The sequence below is a fragment of the Dermacentor andersoni genome, chromosome 1, assembly GCF_023375885.2.
Source record: "Dermacentor andersoni chromosome 1, qqDerAnde1_hic_scaffold, whole genome shotgun sequence".
In the NCBI taxonomy this organism is placed as follows: domain Eukaryota; kingdom Metazoa; phylum Arthropoda; class Arachnida; order Ixodida; family Ixodidae; genus Dermacentor; species Dermacentor andersoni.
Genome location: NC_092814.1, coordinates 392,505,999 through 392,521,467, shown reverse-complemented (window position 1 = coordinate 392,521,467; position 15,469 = coordinate 392,505,999). Strand labels below are relative to the sequence as shown.

Below are 15,469 nucleotides of genomic sequence, written 5' to 3'. Positions count from 1 at the left end.
GGCGAACGCGCGGCTAGCGCCGGCGCAGTGAAGGAGACACGGAGCTAACTGCTCCCGATGAAAACCGGAACGAAGACTCCGCCGACCTGCGGCTGTTTATTACTTATAAAGGCTTCACCTGCTAGATGGCACCTCCCGATTGGTCCAAGCTTGTCACATGACAGAAGGGGGGTGCGCCATCTAGCTAAGCAATTACAAAACATACATGTGCGATGACACAGAGATCTGACAGGGGGCGACACTATACTACATCATCCCCCCCTGGAAACAAAGCGAGCATACAGTGAAATGCGCACACAAGACGCGCACTTAAGTCCAAAGGCAATTTCAGTTCATTCCCCCCCACGGTCACACACGCGTGCACCAGATGCACACAAGGCATGCACTTAAGTCCACAACAAATTCAATCCATCCCTGCCCAAGTTCACATACACGTGCACCAGTCTTGGGCACCAAAACACGGGCAGTCACTCAAAGTCTGACAAGGAACACTGCACAAAACTCACTGCACCGCAACAAGGAGCACTTTTTATACCTGTGTTAATGAAACATGTGGACTGTCACAAGGCCCCTAGCCGTGGCATTTTGAAGACGGAAATACGTTCTACACTACATAAACAAAATCATCGAGCCACGGAGGCCGTTTTCTGACACGATGAGGACTCGTGCATACCTCAGAAGAACTTTGGGGGTTGCGACGCGTATCGGTCGACTTTAAAGACCTAGTCGTCCCACTATTATTTACCTCCCCCTGGTTGGAAAACTGAATGTGGTTGTCGCTCAAAGCTGGAGAGGGTTGCCCAGGAAGCTCCTCTCGATGTCCCAACAAGTCCTGGGAGGCTACCAATTCCCCAACGGAATCAGAGACGACTGCTGACTGTGTAGACTCTGAAGTGATACAGTCAGACGCACAACTTAACTGAAGCTTATGACTATGAGAAGACGCTGTCACTACAGACAAGTCATCGGAATGACTATCCAAGTTGGAATATGAGTACAAAAAGTCTCTATCACTTGTACACAGTGTACTACCTGCTGGATCCTTCATCACTACGGTTAACAGACACATGCCACGTCTTCCCATCACTGAGTAGAAAAGTAGATGGTCCTATCTGGGCCTTGACTTTACGAGGTTTACTGTACTTAAAGAATCCTTTTCTGTTAAATCTTATTCTGACGGTGTCTCCCACCTTGATACGAGTTGCCTGAGCACCTCTACGTTTGTCTACGTACGGTTTAGTCTGCGACTGTTTCTGCAAGACCCTTTCTTGAACTTGAGGCACAAGACTGTCCTGTTCTCGTAGATCTACACAGAGCCGCATGGTTCCATCCTTCTTGCGCACCACCACGAGTGGAGACACCCACTCGGAAGCCTCGACGCGCTCGATGACGTCGCAGTCCTCGAGACGTTGCAATTCATTTGTTACCTGGTCACGGAGAGCCAGGGGTAGTCGGCGCAACTTTGAAGATACTGGTTTCGTATCTTGCTGCCGATGAATTCGGTGCACAAAGTTGTTGACGAGGCCCAACTCGTCACTGGAAAGGTGATCAAAACCCGGAGGCACACCTGTGGGGCTCTGTACTGAAGGAAGCGATGGTAGACGACATGTCAGCGACGTACCGTCGATCTGTATGCCCAAGCGTTGGATGGCGTCTAAACCCAGCAGTGATGTTCCTGTAGTCGTTACGTGGAACGTGACGGAGCATGACCTTTGGAAAAACTGGACAGTGGCTTGAAACAGGCCTTGAATGTCGATGCGTTGCTTGGAGAAATTTTTCAAGTCCACTGTTTGCGACAGTCTGTGCTGTCGACCAAAGTGCTTTCCAAAATCTTCGGCCGTCATCAATGAGGCAGACGCTCCCGTATCCACCGGCAGTCGCATGGAGACGCCGTTCACTACGACTGGAACTTTCAAATCTTTTTTAGTTTCAAAAGCGCTTACCGTCAGGACAGACGCGGACGGCTGCCCTGCGGAAGTTGAAGACCGCGTCTCTGCGGAAGAGACGTGCTGAGCAGTACGGGTTTTTCGGCATACTGATGCAAAATGGCCCAACGTGTGGCAGGCGTTGCACCGCCGGTTCCTTGCTGGACAATTCCTGTACGTTGCAATATGCTTCGTGCTGCCACACCGGTCGCATGCACCACGGTTCCCGGAGAAGCCATGTGCGAAATGTCCGTCGTCTCGGCGGCCTCTCGGAAGAAGTCGGCCCTCTTGGCGGCTTCCCGGAAGAAGTCGGCCCTCTTGGCGGCTTCCCGGAAGAAGTCGGCCCTCTTGGCGGCTTCCCGGAAGAAGTCGGCCCTCTTGGCGGCTTCCCGGAAGAAGTCGGCCCTCTTGGCGGCTTCCCGGAAGAAGTCGGCCCTCTTGGCGGCTTCCCGGAAGAAGTCGGCCCTCTTGGCGGCTTCCCGGAAGAAGTCGGCCCTCTTGGCGGCTTCCCGGAAGAAGTCGGCCATCTTGGCGGCTCCCCGGAAGAAGTCGGCCATCCTGGCCCGTCGACGGAACGCCAAGTTGGGATGCCTCAATTCTTCGAACATTTTCGGAGCCGAACGCGCGGTTCGCTCGATGCAAGGCTTCTAACGAGCGTCCAATTTCTTCTGCCTTGTCCAGGGACAGGGTTTCGCCATGAGCCAGCAACTTTTCGCGAACGCTGACGTTCGCTACGCCATGTATTATCTGGTCTCGGACGCGCTCGTCGTAGGTTGCGGCGAAGTTGCACTGTACCGCCTTCTCCTTCAATGCGGTCACGAATTCCAGGAATCCTTCTCCCTCGAACTGCTTTCGACTGGTGAATTCGTGCCGTTCCGCCAGGACATTTGTTGACGCGGCGAACAGCCGGTCAAGCCGCTCCAAGAGTCTCGGAAACTCTGACGCTGGCGGGACCGCATCACTTGACGTTGACGCTGCGCCGGTCGACTGCCTTGCTGCTTCACTTGACGGTGACGCTGCGCCGGTTAACTGCCTTGCTGCTTCCTGCTCCTCGTCTGCGAAGTACTTCCGTTGTCCCTCACGCCCGAGAGCGCTGACGAGCGCGGACGCTCGTCGCGTGTCTGTCCAGTCGCCACCGCCGGCCGCTTCGAGGTGGGCCTGAAAAATTTTTTTCCATCGATGCCATGGAATTAACGGTGGGCCGGGCAATTCCAGAAAAACGGGAAGGTTCGCCGTGAAAGACGCCATGTCCGGTAGCGTGCAGGAGACAGTGCAGAAAACAAGCCGGAGCTCGCAGCAGGAATGGGGCAAGGAAGAACAAAGGGGGCGAGAAGGCCTAGGCTCGGAAGCCTCGCGACGCCAAGTGCGTCGGCGGCGTTTGCCTGCCGTGCGGACACGGGAAGGGTCGCTTCACTTACGAAGCTCGTTGGTGTCCCGGGGCTTCGGTCGGAACCGCTGCGGGAATCCCATCCTCGTCGCCAAAAGATGTTGTGTCGGCAGCGGCAGGCAAGCGGGGGGCCCCGACGGGCGAACGCGCGGCTAGCGCCGGCGCAGTGAAGGAGACACGGAGCTAACTGCTCCCGATGAAAACCGGAACGAAGACTCCGCCGACCTGCGGCTGTTTATTACTTATAAAGGCTTCACCTGCTAGATGGCACCTCCCGATTGGTCCAAGCTTGTCACATGACAGAAGGGGGGTGCGCCATCTAGCTAAGCAATTACAAAACATACATGTGCGATGACACAGAGATCTGACAGGGGGCGACACTATACTACACTCACCACAATTCAAACGATCAAAATCTCATTATTCGAATTGACGTATACAGCAAGACCCTATTATTTGAATACAAGGCCCTATTATTTGAATAGCAAAAAAAGAACAAAAAAGAAACTCCAGGAAATTCAAACTCCAAAAACGGTGCAATGATTATTTCAAACAAAATTCTTCACTCCCATGGACCACTTTTCGAACAAAACTGAGCCAGAGGTGAAGCCTCGATGCACCGCTAGCTACCGTAATGTTGTGTGCCATAAAAATGACAACAAAAGATGCGTCGAGAGCGAACTGGAGGAAGCAGAGCAGCATGCGCCCTCCTTTCCAATCTGGCTTAAAAGAAGCAGGAAAGAGTCCCCTAGCATATGCTCGATCACGCCGTCTCCAACACGCAACACAGGACAGTTGGCATCAAGCCACCCTCCTCCTCAGCTCATCCTCACACGTTTTCCTTCGCACCCATAGCAAACAACAGTGCAAAGCATGATCTTAAAGCACTTGACACCAAGTGGAACCTAGGCTTCTGGCACGCGGCGTCGCACGATGATGGGGGAAGATAAAACTTTTTCAATGGGAGACAAGGGACAGCTTTGATTTTGCTCACTGTACTGCACAACTGATGGGGCGCCATGTTTAAAGGGGCGCTCCTTAGTTCGAACACTTAATTCAAATAAATTTATGGTCCCCCCCTCAAAGTGCGAATTAACGAGATTCTACTGTACAATATTCCTATTCCCCATTCTTGACTGTAACAATTACCCCTGTCTACTGGGTGGATGCGCCAAAATAAGAAGGACCACAAAATCCCAAAGAGGAAAAGAAGAGCAAGCCAGCGCACTCGTCCTTGTGCCACACACCCAATGCGGCAGTATTTTGCCACATTTTCAGCCTCGCATGCGTTTCTTTCGTCTCTCTTCCACCTCTCTTAAACACGATACCGATTAGGAGTCCGACAGCACCCATGTGAAAGGAGTGGAAAGTAGATGGGAAAGAGGCATGAGAAAGTGTGACAAAGGTGTACCATAAAGAGTGCGTGGCACAGAGGTGGGTGTGCAGGCAGGTATGACCACTCGTATTTTATTGCAATAGCAACTACGCGGACACTCCAGGCAAATTTCTGCTGCCCCGTTGGTGTCACCGTAACATTAAATAGCAAGTCCAAGAGCGACAATGTCGCGGTAGCATGCTGTATGTTGTAGGTGCAAGGAAAAGCATGCAAGGGTGAGCCGAGAAGGATGGTGGCTTGGTACGGCAGCGGCTTCTCACGTGAGAGAGGAAGGCGGGGAGGGTGCGCGCCAACTTTCCACGCGCGCAAGGGGGGTATGGGAGATGGGCAGGTTCATGCGCATCTCCGCTTTTACTCCGGCCATCGGTGCGCGTGGCACGGCTGAGAGCAGCCGCACTTGTCCTACCTTGGAGGAAATCTACGGTTGGTTCATAGGCTAACTGAACCGAGGTAGCTGACGGCTTCGTGTGTGCCGTGTTCTCAAGCGCCTAGTTTGCGTTGAAGCGAGAGGCTGCATGAAGGGGAATTGGCTCGCTGCTGCTGCTGCTTTTCATCACGCCAGCATTCTGACAGCGAGTGTCTACGGTCATCGAGTGAGATGTGTTCATATTAGCCTGTGCGCGCTTGACATCGTGCTTGTTAATTTAATTGGTGAGCGAATGTTTACATAACTTTTAAAGCTGATAAATCTACCTTACTGCATATAGCTGTCTAACAATTTGCAATTGCAATCAATGCTTCACCTTTCAAATAAAACTGCGACCTATTTTTCTTAACGTACCGTTGTTTCTAAAATTGAAGTTCACCAGGTTCACACTGTTGTTCAAATAAAAAGTATGTCACATAATCTACCTTACACTCTATTATTTAAGAAATTAACAGATATCCAGGGGAAAAAATATTCCAGGACCTTTGAGGGCCTTGAAAACGTACTTTTAAATTTCAAGGATATTGGCCTACGAGGCTTCACCATCAACACACTGCTTCTGATGCAAGGTGAACAGCCACGAGAGATTGCAGACTACATCGCAGCCACTGAGTTGAGACCTAGGCGGACTTTCCCTTCGCCGTCACCAGGATTGTATATGGCATCGCAGCACCAACCGTACACCGGCCCATTATTTGACGTAATCTACGGAAACCCGCAAGGTAGAGAGAAGTAATTAATGAAGGGAAAATGAGACATCCACCCAAACGTAGCTAAGTGCTACAAAGGAAACCCATATGGGTTCCTTGAAAGAAAAGTCTCAAATTTTTCTTCAACTGCAAGGCTTTTCTTTCGAGGAATCCATATGGCTTTCCTTTGTAGCACTTAGCTACGTTAGGGTGGATGTCCAATTTTCCCTTTATTAACTGACCCATTATGCAGCCAGTCCGTCAGCCCTTATCCAGAAAACTGAATGCAGCAACCAATCGAGGTGTGGTTGCTGTCCATCAAAGTGCCAAAGATCCTCCACCACTGACGCCGACGTTGCAAGAGCCATCTCGACATCATAGCAGTAAAATGCCACCAACCAGACAAAGACTCGATGCAATGAAAATGCTGGCGACACAAGGCTTAACAACGCAACGGAGCAACAGTAGGAGAATTCAATGCAGCCATGACCCGATGCCACAACCTAAGTGCAATACCAGACCAAGAACAACCGACCTCGACGTGCTTCTTGACGACCACAAAGTAACCGCCCTTGTAGACACAGGAACCGACTATTCCATCATCAATGCACCCTTTGCCACAAAGTTGAAGAAAGACAGGACTGCATGGGATGGCCCTCAAATCCGGACAGCTGGACGACACCTAATAGCGCTGCCTAAAATCTGCACAGCAAGAGCTATGGTCCATAAACAGACTTACCGTGCTGCTCATGGGACATAATCCTCGGCATGGACTTTCTAAGCCAACACAACACAGTCAATGAATTGAAATCCAAGCTGATAAAGCTGTCAACGAATTAAGTGCTACCGCATCGATAGAATTCTCTATTACCATGCCTTGAACATACTCTAAGATCAAGCCAGCGTGCCACCTTGCTCCAGTGTTATCATTTTCATTGGCACCGAAGACATAAAAGTCGTCATGGAGGGCAACCAAAATTTGCTGCTGGACCATGAAATTTGTGTCGCAAGGGGTACTTCTTGATTACATGCAGGAAAAATCGAAAGTGATGCTGACAAACTTCAGCCAGCAATGCAGGCACGTCAACAAAGGCACAAGGATTGCATACATCAAAGGATGATGATGATGATGATGATGATTGGAGTTTATTGGCACAAGGGCCAAAAGTGGCCGAAGAGCGCCAAGGATGTGATAATAGGCTGCCATTGGTAAATGAATAATGAATATCGAGACATGGATGAAACACGGCTGTAAGAAGGCCTAAAAAGATATTCGTTCAAAAGTGCATAAATATTGCTGCCAATTGCTGCCAATTGTGTCATAACCACAACAAGGGCACACACACGATGGGCCGTTGGACAGCCACATGTCAGGAGATTGAGCTGCCTATAAGGGTGCTATGGCTCCTCACCAGGCCACACAGCAAACTTTGGATATACGCTGAAAGTTGTTACATGTCGTCTAGGAAGCGTTCTGCTGCAAAATTTTTTTCAAATCGGCTCATTAACAGGCGAAATAGAAATATTTCAGTGCCGCGAACCCATGATTTCAGGAGGCGTGCTCCACTGCCAAGCGAGACACTCTCTCTACTTGGCCCGTCTAGCCTCCGCAAGCGAAATTCCTTCCCTGCGTTCTCCCATATTGGACCTCGACAATCGCGTGAAGCAAACGTCACGGGCCCCACCTACATTTTATTTTTTTCTAATTTTTTTTCGGCGCGGTGCACTTCCACTGAAGGCATCACACACAAGCTGTTGTGATTGTCTTGTTTCACGCCGCACACGATTTCGCGCACTGTGCACGAGGACACCTCACTAACGGTATAAGTCAGTGCTACACGAATACTGAGGAAGACATAAGCGGATCACAGAGCATGATGAGCTGGAACACAGTAGAAAATGACAGTTTTAGGGTCTGCGTGCACTTCTTGCACGACGTGGGACTAAGCAGACGAAATCGAAGTACATCTCTTTTGCTACAGTGCGAAGTAAAACAAAAGAAGTGAAAACGGCTTTCGGTTTGACATTCCAGATCTTTCCGCGGTGCATAGCGATGCAATACTTTGCAGACACAATATTTATCATGCATTGTATGCTCTGTGCTTGTCAGCTCGAAATGGCCAGACCTGGAATCTTAATGGTGCATGCTCAGTCCAGAGTCTCTCCTGTATAAGTTCCAAGCAGTAATGTTTAGCAGTTTGATTATGGCAACAATGTTAAAATTGATGTCAGTAGCCAAAGGAACATTCCAAGACAGCACTTCTAAGATTTTTCCATGGCACCTGGGACGCATATATAGCTTTAAAATTTCTCCAGAATGTGGACTAGGGAGTAATGTAAATAGAGACTAAATGCTTTGCGAGTTAGCCAACCCAGAGAAATAAGCAAGTTGGACCACTTTGCTTACAAATTTGAGTACTACCTATTAGTCATAATGAAGCTCCTTTGCCATGCTGGCAAGGATGTTAGAACAACTAACAACAATGCAGTATTGCCAATGTGCTGAATTTGCTTGCCCAGTTCAGTGACCAAACCAAGCCTCGCCTGTGTGTTTCTTCTGTCCTTTCGTGTTCAATCTGCACTGCTTTTCACCATGACAAAAGCTCTAGAAGATTCAGATCTGCATGAGCTTAGACCAAAGGTCGTCCATGGCACAACTTACCTGCTGGCTTCCTTGATTAGAGCAATGGCAATGACGATGCGCTTTCGCAAGAAGATGAGCAGAAGCAACAGCACAACCAGGATCACAACTGACACAATGCCTGCAGGGAGAGAAAAATTAGCCAGGGACCTTCAGTGCTAGCTAAATAACTAATGGTGTTTTCTACTGGTCAATCTGACGCACTGTAGTGAAAAGTATAAAAACCGTGGAAAAAAAAGGAGACCGAATGAATGCCATGGTGCATAGTTGGATTAACTATGCACCAACACTGTTGGTTCACTTCGAGCAGCCCCCAATCTCCTGGGGCAAGTGCTCAAATTGCATCAATCCGAATCTGCCAGTAGAGAGCAAAAAATGCTCCGTGGGGATCATACCGGAAGCTTTCGCACACATGTTACATTAATCGGTTCCAGAAACTAAGGATGACGTCCACTATGCACGCTTTCATGGCAACCAGTGCCCACAGTGGGCATAATGTTGAATACTGATTTTACATAAAGATGGAAGATGGCGCTACGAGTGCTCGGACAGGTACGCCGTCTATTGTAATATCGATTACACTTCTCTTTGCGGGCACAGACAGAGGATTTGCTGCAGTAGTAGGCAATGCAGCGCCACCTCCGAGCGCTGCATTTCTTGGTTTTCCGAAAGGGTGCAGACGAAAGCCACAGGGGACGAAAGGTGACGTGGCTGCAGCAAACAGGAAGATGGGCGTCGTGTTTGCGGTGAACGAGACTGGTGTCCGCACGGCGATGGTGAGCAACTGTACCACGTATTCCTAGCAGAGTTGTCGGCGCTGTTAGACTTGGCGGTGGGTGAAATATTGGGGGCATTTCCATCAAAACGGCTCAGGTTGGTCGGCGTGCGAGTTGTTGAAGGCCACAAGTTGCGACAGTATCGGGCGACATGACCAATGCGCCGACAGGTGAAACATATCAGCTGGTTGTCCGCAGTTCTCCACTCAGCCGGGTAGCGATAACATGGAGAGAAGCGTCAGGGTAGAGCGAAAATAGTAGAAGGGTGTTCATTGTCTCTAGGGTTGGCGAAAGCACAGACAGAATGTAGACCAATGTTTTCAAGTTCCTGGCGAATGATGGCTTGTACGAGGAAACTGAAAAAGAGGTAGCATCAGGGCTAGGTGAACAGAAAGCTGCGGGTGTCATCGCATCCAGTTCACGTCGAACGATTTGCACCACATCCTCTTATGGCGACGCATGCTGCTGTGTGGGCTGATCTTTACACGTCGATGTTGCGGCAGTATTGGGAAGTCTGGCGAATGGTTGCAGGATGCGTCGGCATTAACCAGCTTGAAATGTCGGCACTTTTTGATGACAGTATCAAACCGCAGAGAAGCATTTTTGTGCACATGAGCAGATTAAAGGCATCGTCAGCAATTCCCTTCAGCACGTGCCCTACCTTCTCAGCTTGTGTCATGTCGTGATCGGCTTTACAAAAAAGCACCAGCACATCCTGCCTGTATGAGACATAGGATTCAGTGGGGAATCGGGCACGGGAGGCCAGTTCCTGCTTTGCAGCAATTTCACGGCCGGCTGGTTTGCCATACAACTCTGTTAACTTCTCTTTGCACTGGCCCCAGCTGGTTAGCTCCTCTTCGTGGTTTTCATACCACACCTTTGCTCTGCCTCTTGGGTAGAACAACAGGTTAGCTAGCATAAGTGTAGGGTCCCATCTGTTGATCACACTCACGCATTCGTACATAGCCACCCACTCTTCAACGACGGCGCCATCGGTCCCGCAGAAAGTTTTGGGATCGTTGGGTTGCACAACCACAACCGAAGGGGACAGCTGGCGACGATGACGATGGAGGCGGCAACGACGCTGATCCCGCGTGCTCACCATCATTTATGGTGGGGACGGTGATGCGACGGCCGCGGCAGAGCTCCGTTTCCAGCTGTGGTACCCCACACCTCCACCAATATGTTACAGGGATGTTGGGAGTATGGACAGACTGTATTTACAATCTATATACAAGCAGAGTCAATGTGCTTAAGATGGCTCACCAGAAACAACACGCAGCTGCCAGCGTCTCGTGATCTTCTTCCTTTCTCTTTTATCCTTCCATAACAGTACGTACCTTGGAAGTCTGGTAATGTTTATCAAGTTCCACTTACATGTGGAAAATCATATGCGAGACATAGCGGAAGGTGCCTCAATGTTTAATTAAAAGAACACGATGAGTCAGTAAAGAAGTCCAGTCCATAGCATCGCACTGTCGCACAGGTGGCTTCACATCCTTGTTTGTAGATACAGAGGTACTTTCGAAACATGAGTGCCAAACAACTTGAAACATTGTTGACGCTTTCCACATTAAAAGAATGGGGGATGTATGCATCCATCAGGCTTCAGTTTCATTATCAGACAAGTAATATAAATATTTATTAGCCACATGCATTCATCCAACATCAGATGAAGGTTCGTTTGCCTCTGAGGCTTTGGGATTGCTTTTTTGTTGGTTTCTTGTTCGCATTCATTGATCTGATTGCAGGTTCCTCAGATTTTGTTGTAGAGATTTGCAATCGCCTACATATACATTCTTTTCCAATAACATTTTCAGTTCAGGATCAGTGCTCGTCCTGTGTTTCTCATCTCCATCTGTATCTTTTCGCACTGCGACAAATATGTTACTTTTCACTTAGTGGGCTGTCGTGGGAAACCATCCTCCTGCAGTGATGTGCTGACGATGCCCTCTTGTGTATTTTTACCTTTGGCGCGTAATGTCTAGGATAACCACGCCGCCCCGGGACTAGGCATGTGTGCAGTATTGGGTGTCACTGAAGGCAAATAATTCTGTTTCCATTAACTTTGCGCAATAATGTGTTTCTTGCATGTGCAGAACTCGGCACCTTTTGCTGGCTGAGCACGCGCGTGCTGCCGAGCGTTAGATGACGTGAGGCGATGGCTGACGTGGCCCTGAGGCGCCTGAACCCTTAGTGGTCCGTACTCCTGTGAGACCTCCACAACCTGAACTCTCCTAATAACAAACTTAAACTTTTGTGATGCATTCATTAGATATTGATATGTCGTCTCCAGTGAAGGTAAGAAGCAAGGAAGTAATTCATTTTTTGGAAACAGACGTATACGTAGTAGCCAGCACTTTGCCTGTGCTTTAACTGTTTATCAGAGTCATTAAGAACAGTAACTTTATAGGATGTCGCTTTAGTATGCTTTGCATATGCTTCTACCATGGTTCCAAGCATTCTCACATGTATGCTCGAAAAAAGAGGAAGCATGATAAAAGAATAAATACCACTATCATGTACGCTGAATTCGCGACATGCAAGCAGCATTATGGTGTTGGCAGCAGAGGCCCCAAGCTTGATATATCCAATGTCCAGTTTGTTATGAGAAGTGTTTAGTATGAATATATTTCAGTATGTTTCACATCTGCGAAACAGAAAATAAGTTCTTTCATATGGGTTCATTATATTTGGCTTTGACCGTATCCCTTGTCGAATTCTACATTCTTGGTCCAGGCTACTTAACATAGAATCTGCAGCACATTAAATCTGTCCTCAAACTGCGTCATTTCAGGTGACTAATTACTTGCAAGTTACTTAACGCACTAATTCCCTAAAAAAAAAAAACAGGTGAAACTGTGAATCTTTATTTCCGTTTTGCAAGTGCCGAAGAAGACAGCAGTCACTGCAGACAAAATTCATGGTGAAATAGAATTCATAAAAGCTTAATGCAATGCACTTTTTCATACATTTCACAAATAGGTGGAAATGAATTAGTACTTGGGTTTTACGTGCCAATAACACGATTTGATTATGAGGCATGCTGTAGTGGGGGACTCCGGATTAGTTTTGACCACCCGGAGATCTTTCACGTGCCCCAATGCAAGGGACACTGGCGCTTTTGCATTTCGCCCCCATCAAAATGCAGCCACCACAGCCGGAATTTGATTTCGCAACCATCGCTGCTAAGCCACCGTGGCAGGTAAATAATAGGTGGACCTAGAAAATCCACAGCTCAAAGCCAACAACCTCTGCTGAAGACGTGCACTCGAGCACTCACCTAAAACCAGCCAGGTGTTCTTGTTCGCAGTGTAGGCCCGCAGGTTTTGCGTAAATGAGACGGACACGTCGAACTGCTTGATGAGGCTCTCACTGCCACTGTCCGAGCTGTTGCGCAGCTCGACATACTTGCTGAAGCTGTAGTAGGAGCCTGGCAGACAGAGACAGGAACAATTGGAAAACTGCACATCCTACAACTGCCTCTGCCATTGCTCTCATGATCCCCTCATCTTTGGCATGGCTGTGATGCAGCTTCCCGATGAAGGGGTAAATTTCGTTGTCCTCAACTTTATAATTGAGACTAGAGTGATAGCACTACACACGTATAACAGCGGCTTGGCTTTCTGGAATGTACTTGGACATTTGTGCCAATCCTTGTTGTATGTCTGTTTCTTTACCTGCATTTTTTACCCATCCAATGTCTAAGAATATACCCAAATAGGTTAAAAAATTTATTGCGAAGTCAACAACCGGGAGCTCACCAAAGGAGAAGAGCAGCACCAGGCAGAGGATGCTGAGCCAAACCATGACAGCTGCCAGCCAGCGCATGAGGGCAATCCAGAGGAATGCCACCAGCATGGCACATAGAAGCCCACTGCACAAACAGCACATATCTGAGGCCTCACATGGTTCACGCACAAACACTTGGTGCACCAAGGCATCGCCCACTTCAGGTGGTGCTCCTTTAGACAGCCAATTTCAGTTCCAAAAGAAGCCACAGGATGATGTGGCCAAAGCTGAACAAGAATCCCGGAGGACTGCATTCAAAGTCAACTGCTAGAAAATTTTGCTTTGGCTAAACTGGCTATAAACTAGGGGTGTGTAAATCTCTAAAATAACCAAATTGAATTGAGTAGTGAACATGAGAATAATTCGATTCGCAAATCGACTATCTACTATTAAATTTTTCGAATGTTCTATATGGTGACCAGCGCAGTACCACATGTCGCATGTGCTGTGGAGCCCCTGGTGCTCGATGCCGCCCAGGCGAGCGTTTCACTTTGTTTGCAGTGCGAGAGAAGCGCTGAGCACGGCATGGGCGGGCACTCCCTGACGTTGGCCCAATGCAGATCAAGCACACAATGCAACGTCGATCCAAATAGGTTGCGAAGCTTCAGGTGAAAAGCGGTTCAGAACCAATGGCCACCGACATCAGCAAGAGTGGTTATGGGTGCAACGATTCAAGCGTGACTACGTGAGGAGGGAACAAACACCGAGAAACAAAAAGCATTTTTTTTTAATTTAGGAGAGCCAGAGTATGCTTCCTTCTACAAAAATAATATCCCTAATCAATTTTATATGTGTGTGGCGAGGAAAGAAAAGACAACTCTATTTTACTCTATCATTAACAATAAATACCTCTTTTTCAGTGCCCACTATAAGAGGGGGCATTGACGCCGCTACCATTTGCAACGCAATGTAGCGCAATGTAGCTTCTGTAGGAGTGCAGAAAGGCACACTGGTAAAGTTCACCTGTTACAATATGACCCCCTCACACGTTGCATTGTTTTGCTTGTCAACGATTGTCTGAATTCTGGTGGCAGAGTGCTTTCATTGTTTCTTAACCTCTTCAGTAAAAAGCAGTCAATTGCAACAGCTAGATAATTGTTAACTTTGGCTATTTTCGTGCGGCTGCACTGGTTGATGGGCTTGGTGCGTGACGATGTGACCAGCACTGTACACCCAAAGCATTCGTCCGCCTGCAAACAAACGATGTTCGTGCAGTCGCGCAATTTCGACATCCATACGGCTGACTTTTAACTGCATTGCTTTCCGCGCTGAAAGCTCGAAACGCCCATAGAGTCTAATTGTGGGGCATTTGAATATACAGCTCCAATGACCCGCCACCAAAACAAATTTCGCGCCAATACAAACATGATGTCACTTTTGTTTTAAATTGGTATGGCGTCACATCAATTTTTCTTCCGCCAGAAGTGTTCCCTTGTCACGAAGATGACGCTAATCCCCATAAATCCCCGATAAACCACCATGTTCTGAACTTTGGGCTTCTATGGAAGCTTCGCTACCAGGTACTTTTACCTTGCACAGCATCCAAACACAGCAATTCGCACAATGGCGAATTGGCAATGGCAATGGGATCATGCTATCACAACGCGCTCAACAAATCATGCATGCACTCCATGCAAGAAAGCTTCAATCATCAAACAGATCGCCTGGTAAAGGCTGGTTATCCCAAGCAGCTGCTAGTGTCAGTTTCAGAAACTATCCTCAGTAGTTTGAGCAAAAACAGAAAAGAACAACGGGTAGATTCGATGACAGAAAAGGAAAAAGAAAAAAACCACTGTAGCGCCTTATATTCATCATGTCTCCCATAGAATAAAAAAGATAGCTAACAGAGCATGTGTCAAAGTAGTTTTCTCAGCTCCGGATAAGCTTGGGAAGATGTGCAATATGCTTAATACTGATTTCGTTCCAAGGGAGTGCAACATCAAACATGAAAATCAATTCGTCTCTTGTAAAGAGGGAGTCGTCTACGCCATTCCGTTGTCATGTGGCAGGCTTTATGTCGGTCAAATGGGGAGATGCCTTAATGAACGCCTGAAGGAGCACAACAATGTGCATAATACTGTAAAAGGGCATCTTGGCATCTACTGTAGAGACTGCGACAGCAAGGCTTGCCACCCCCATTTCGCTCGAATACAAGTTTTCAGTAAACATAGTAATCAACTCACGTGTGAAATCCTCGAAGCAGCGCGCATCGCCTGGTCAAAAGACGCATGCGTCAGTAGCCCCTCCTTATCGATTACGTCCAAAGAACTGGCATTTTTAGTGGGGTGGGGGGTGGGGATATGATGATTACAGTTATCACCCTTGTTCAGTGCGGCAAATATGATCGACTGTGAATATATGTATGTTTTTTGGTTTCTCCTGTTGGTTGGAGCTGTTATATATTCTTCGTTCCAAGCAATAAACTTCAGTTGCAAG

The 15,469-nt window shown here is 48.1% G+C and overlaps 2 protein-coding genes across 5 annotated transcripts in view; both read right to left on the bottom strand.

Annotated features, from left to right (window-relative positions):
* Ctl2 (Choline transporter-like 2) overlaps nucleotides 1–15,469 on the bottom strand; it is a 448,555-nt gene that overhangs the window by 123,272 nt on the left and 309,814 nt on the right. For all 4 annotated transcript variants that reach the window (XM_050168532.3, XM_050168529.3, XM_050168530.3 and 1 more), the window contains 3 exons: nucleotides 13,006–13,118; nucleotides 12,525–12,674; nucleotides 8,487–8,586 (listed from right to left, as the gene is read on the bottom strand). In XM_050168532.3, coding sequence (XP_050024489.1) covers nucleotides 8,487–8,586; nucleotides 12,525–12,674; nucleotides 13,006–13,118 — 363 coding nt within the window. The remainder of the gene's footprint in view (nucleotides 1–8,486; nucleotides 8,587–12,524; nucleotides 12,675–13,005; nucleotides 13,119–15,469) is intronic.
* Nucleotides 59–6,582, bottom strand: LOC140215522 (uncharacterized). The gene is made up of 4 exons (XM_072286026.1): nucleotides 6,564–6,582; nucleotides 6,341–6,436; nucleotides 3,344–3,537; nucleotides 59–3,083 (listed from the first exon to the last, which is right to left on the bottom strand). Exons 1-4 carry the CDS (start codon nucleotides 6,580–6,582, stop codon nucleotides 1,029–1,031), a joined length of 2,364 nt encoding a protein of 787 aa, XP_072142127.1. The 3' UTR covers nucleotides 59–1,028.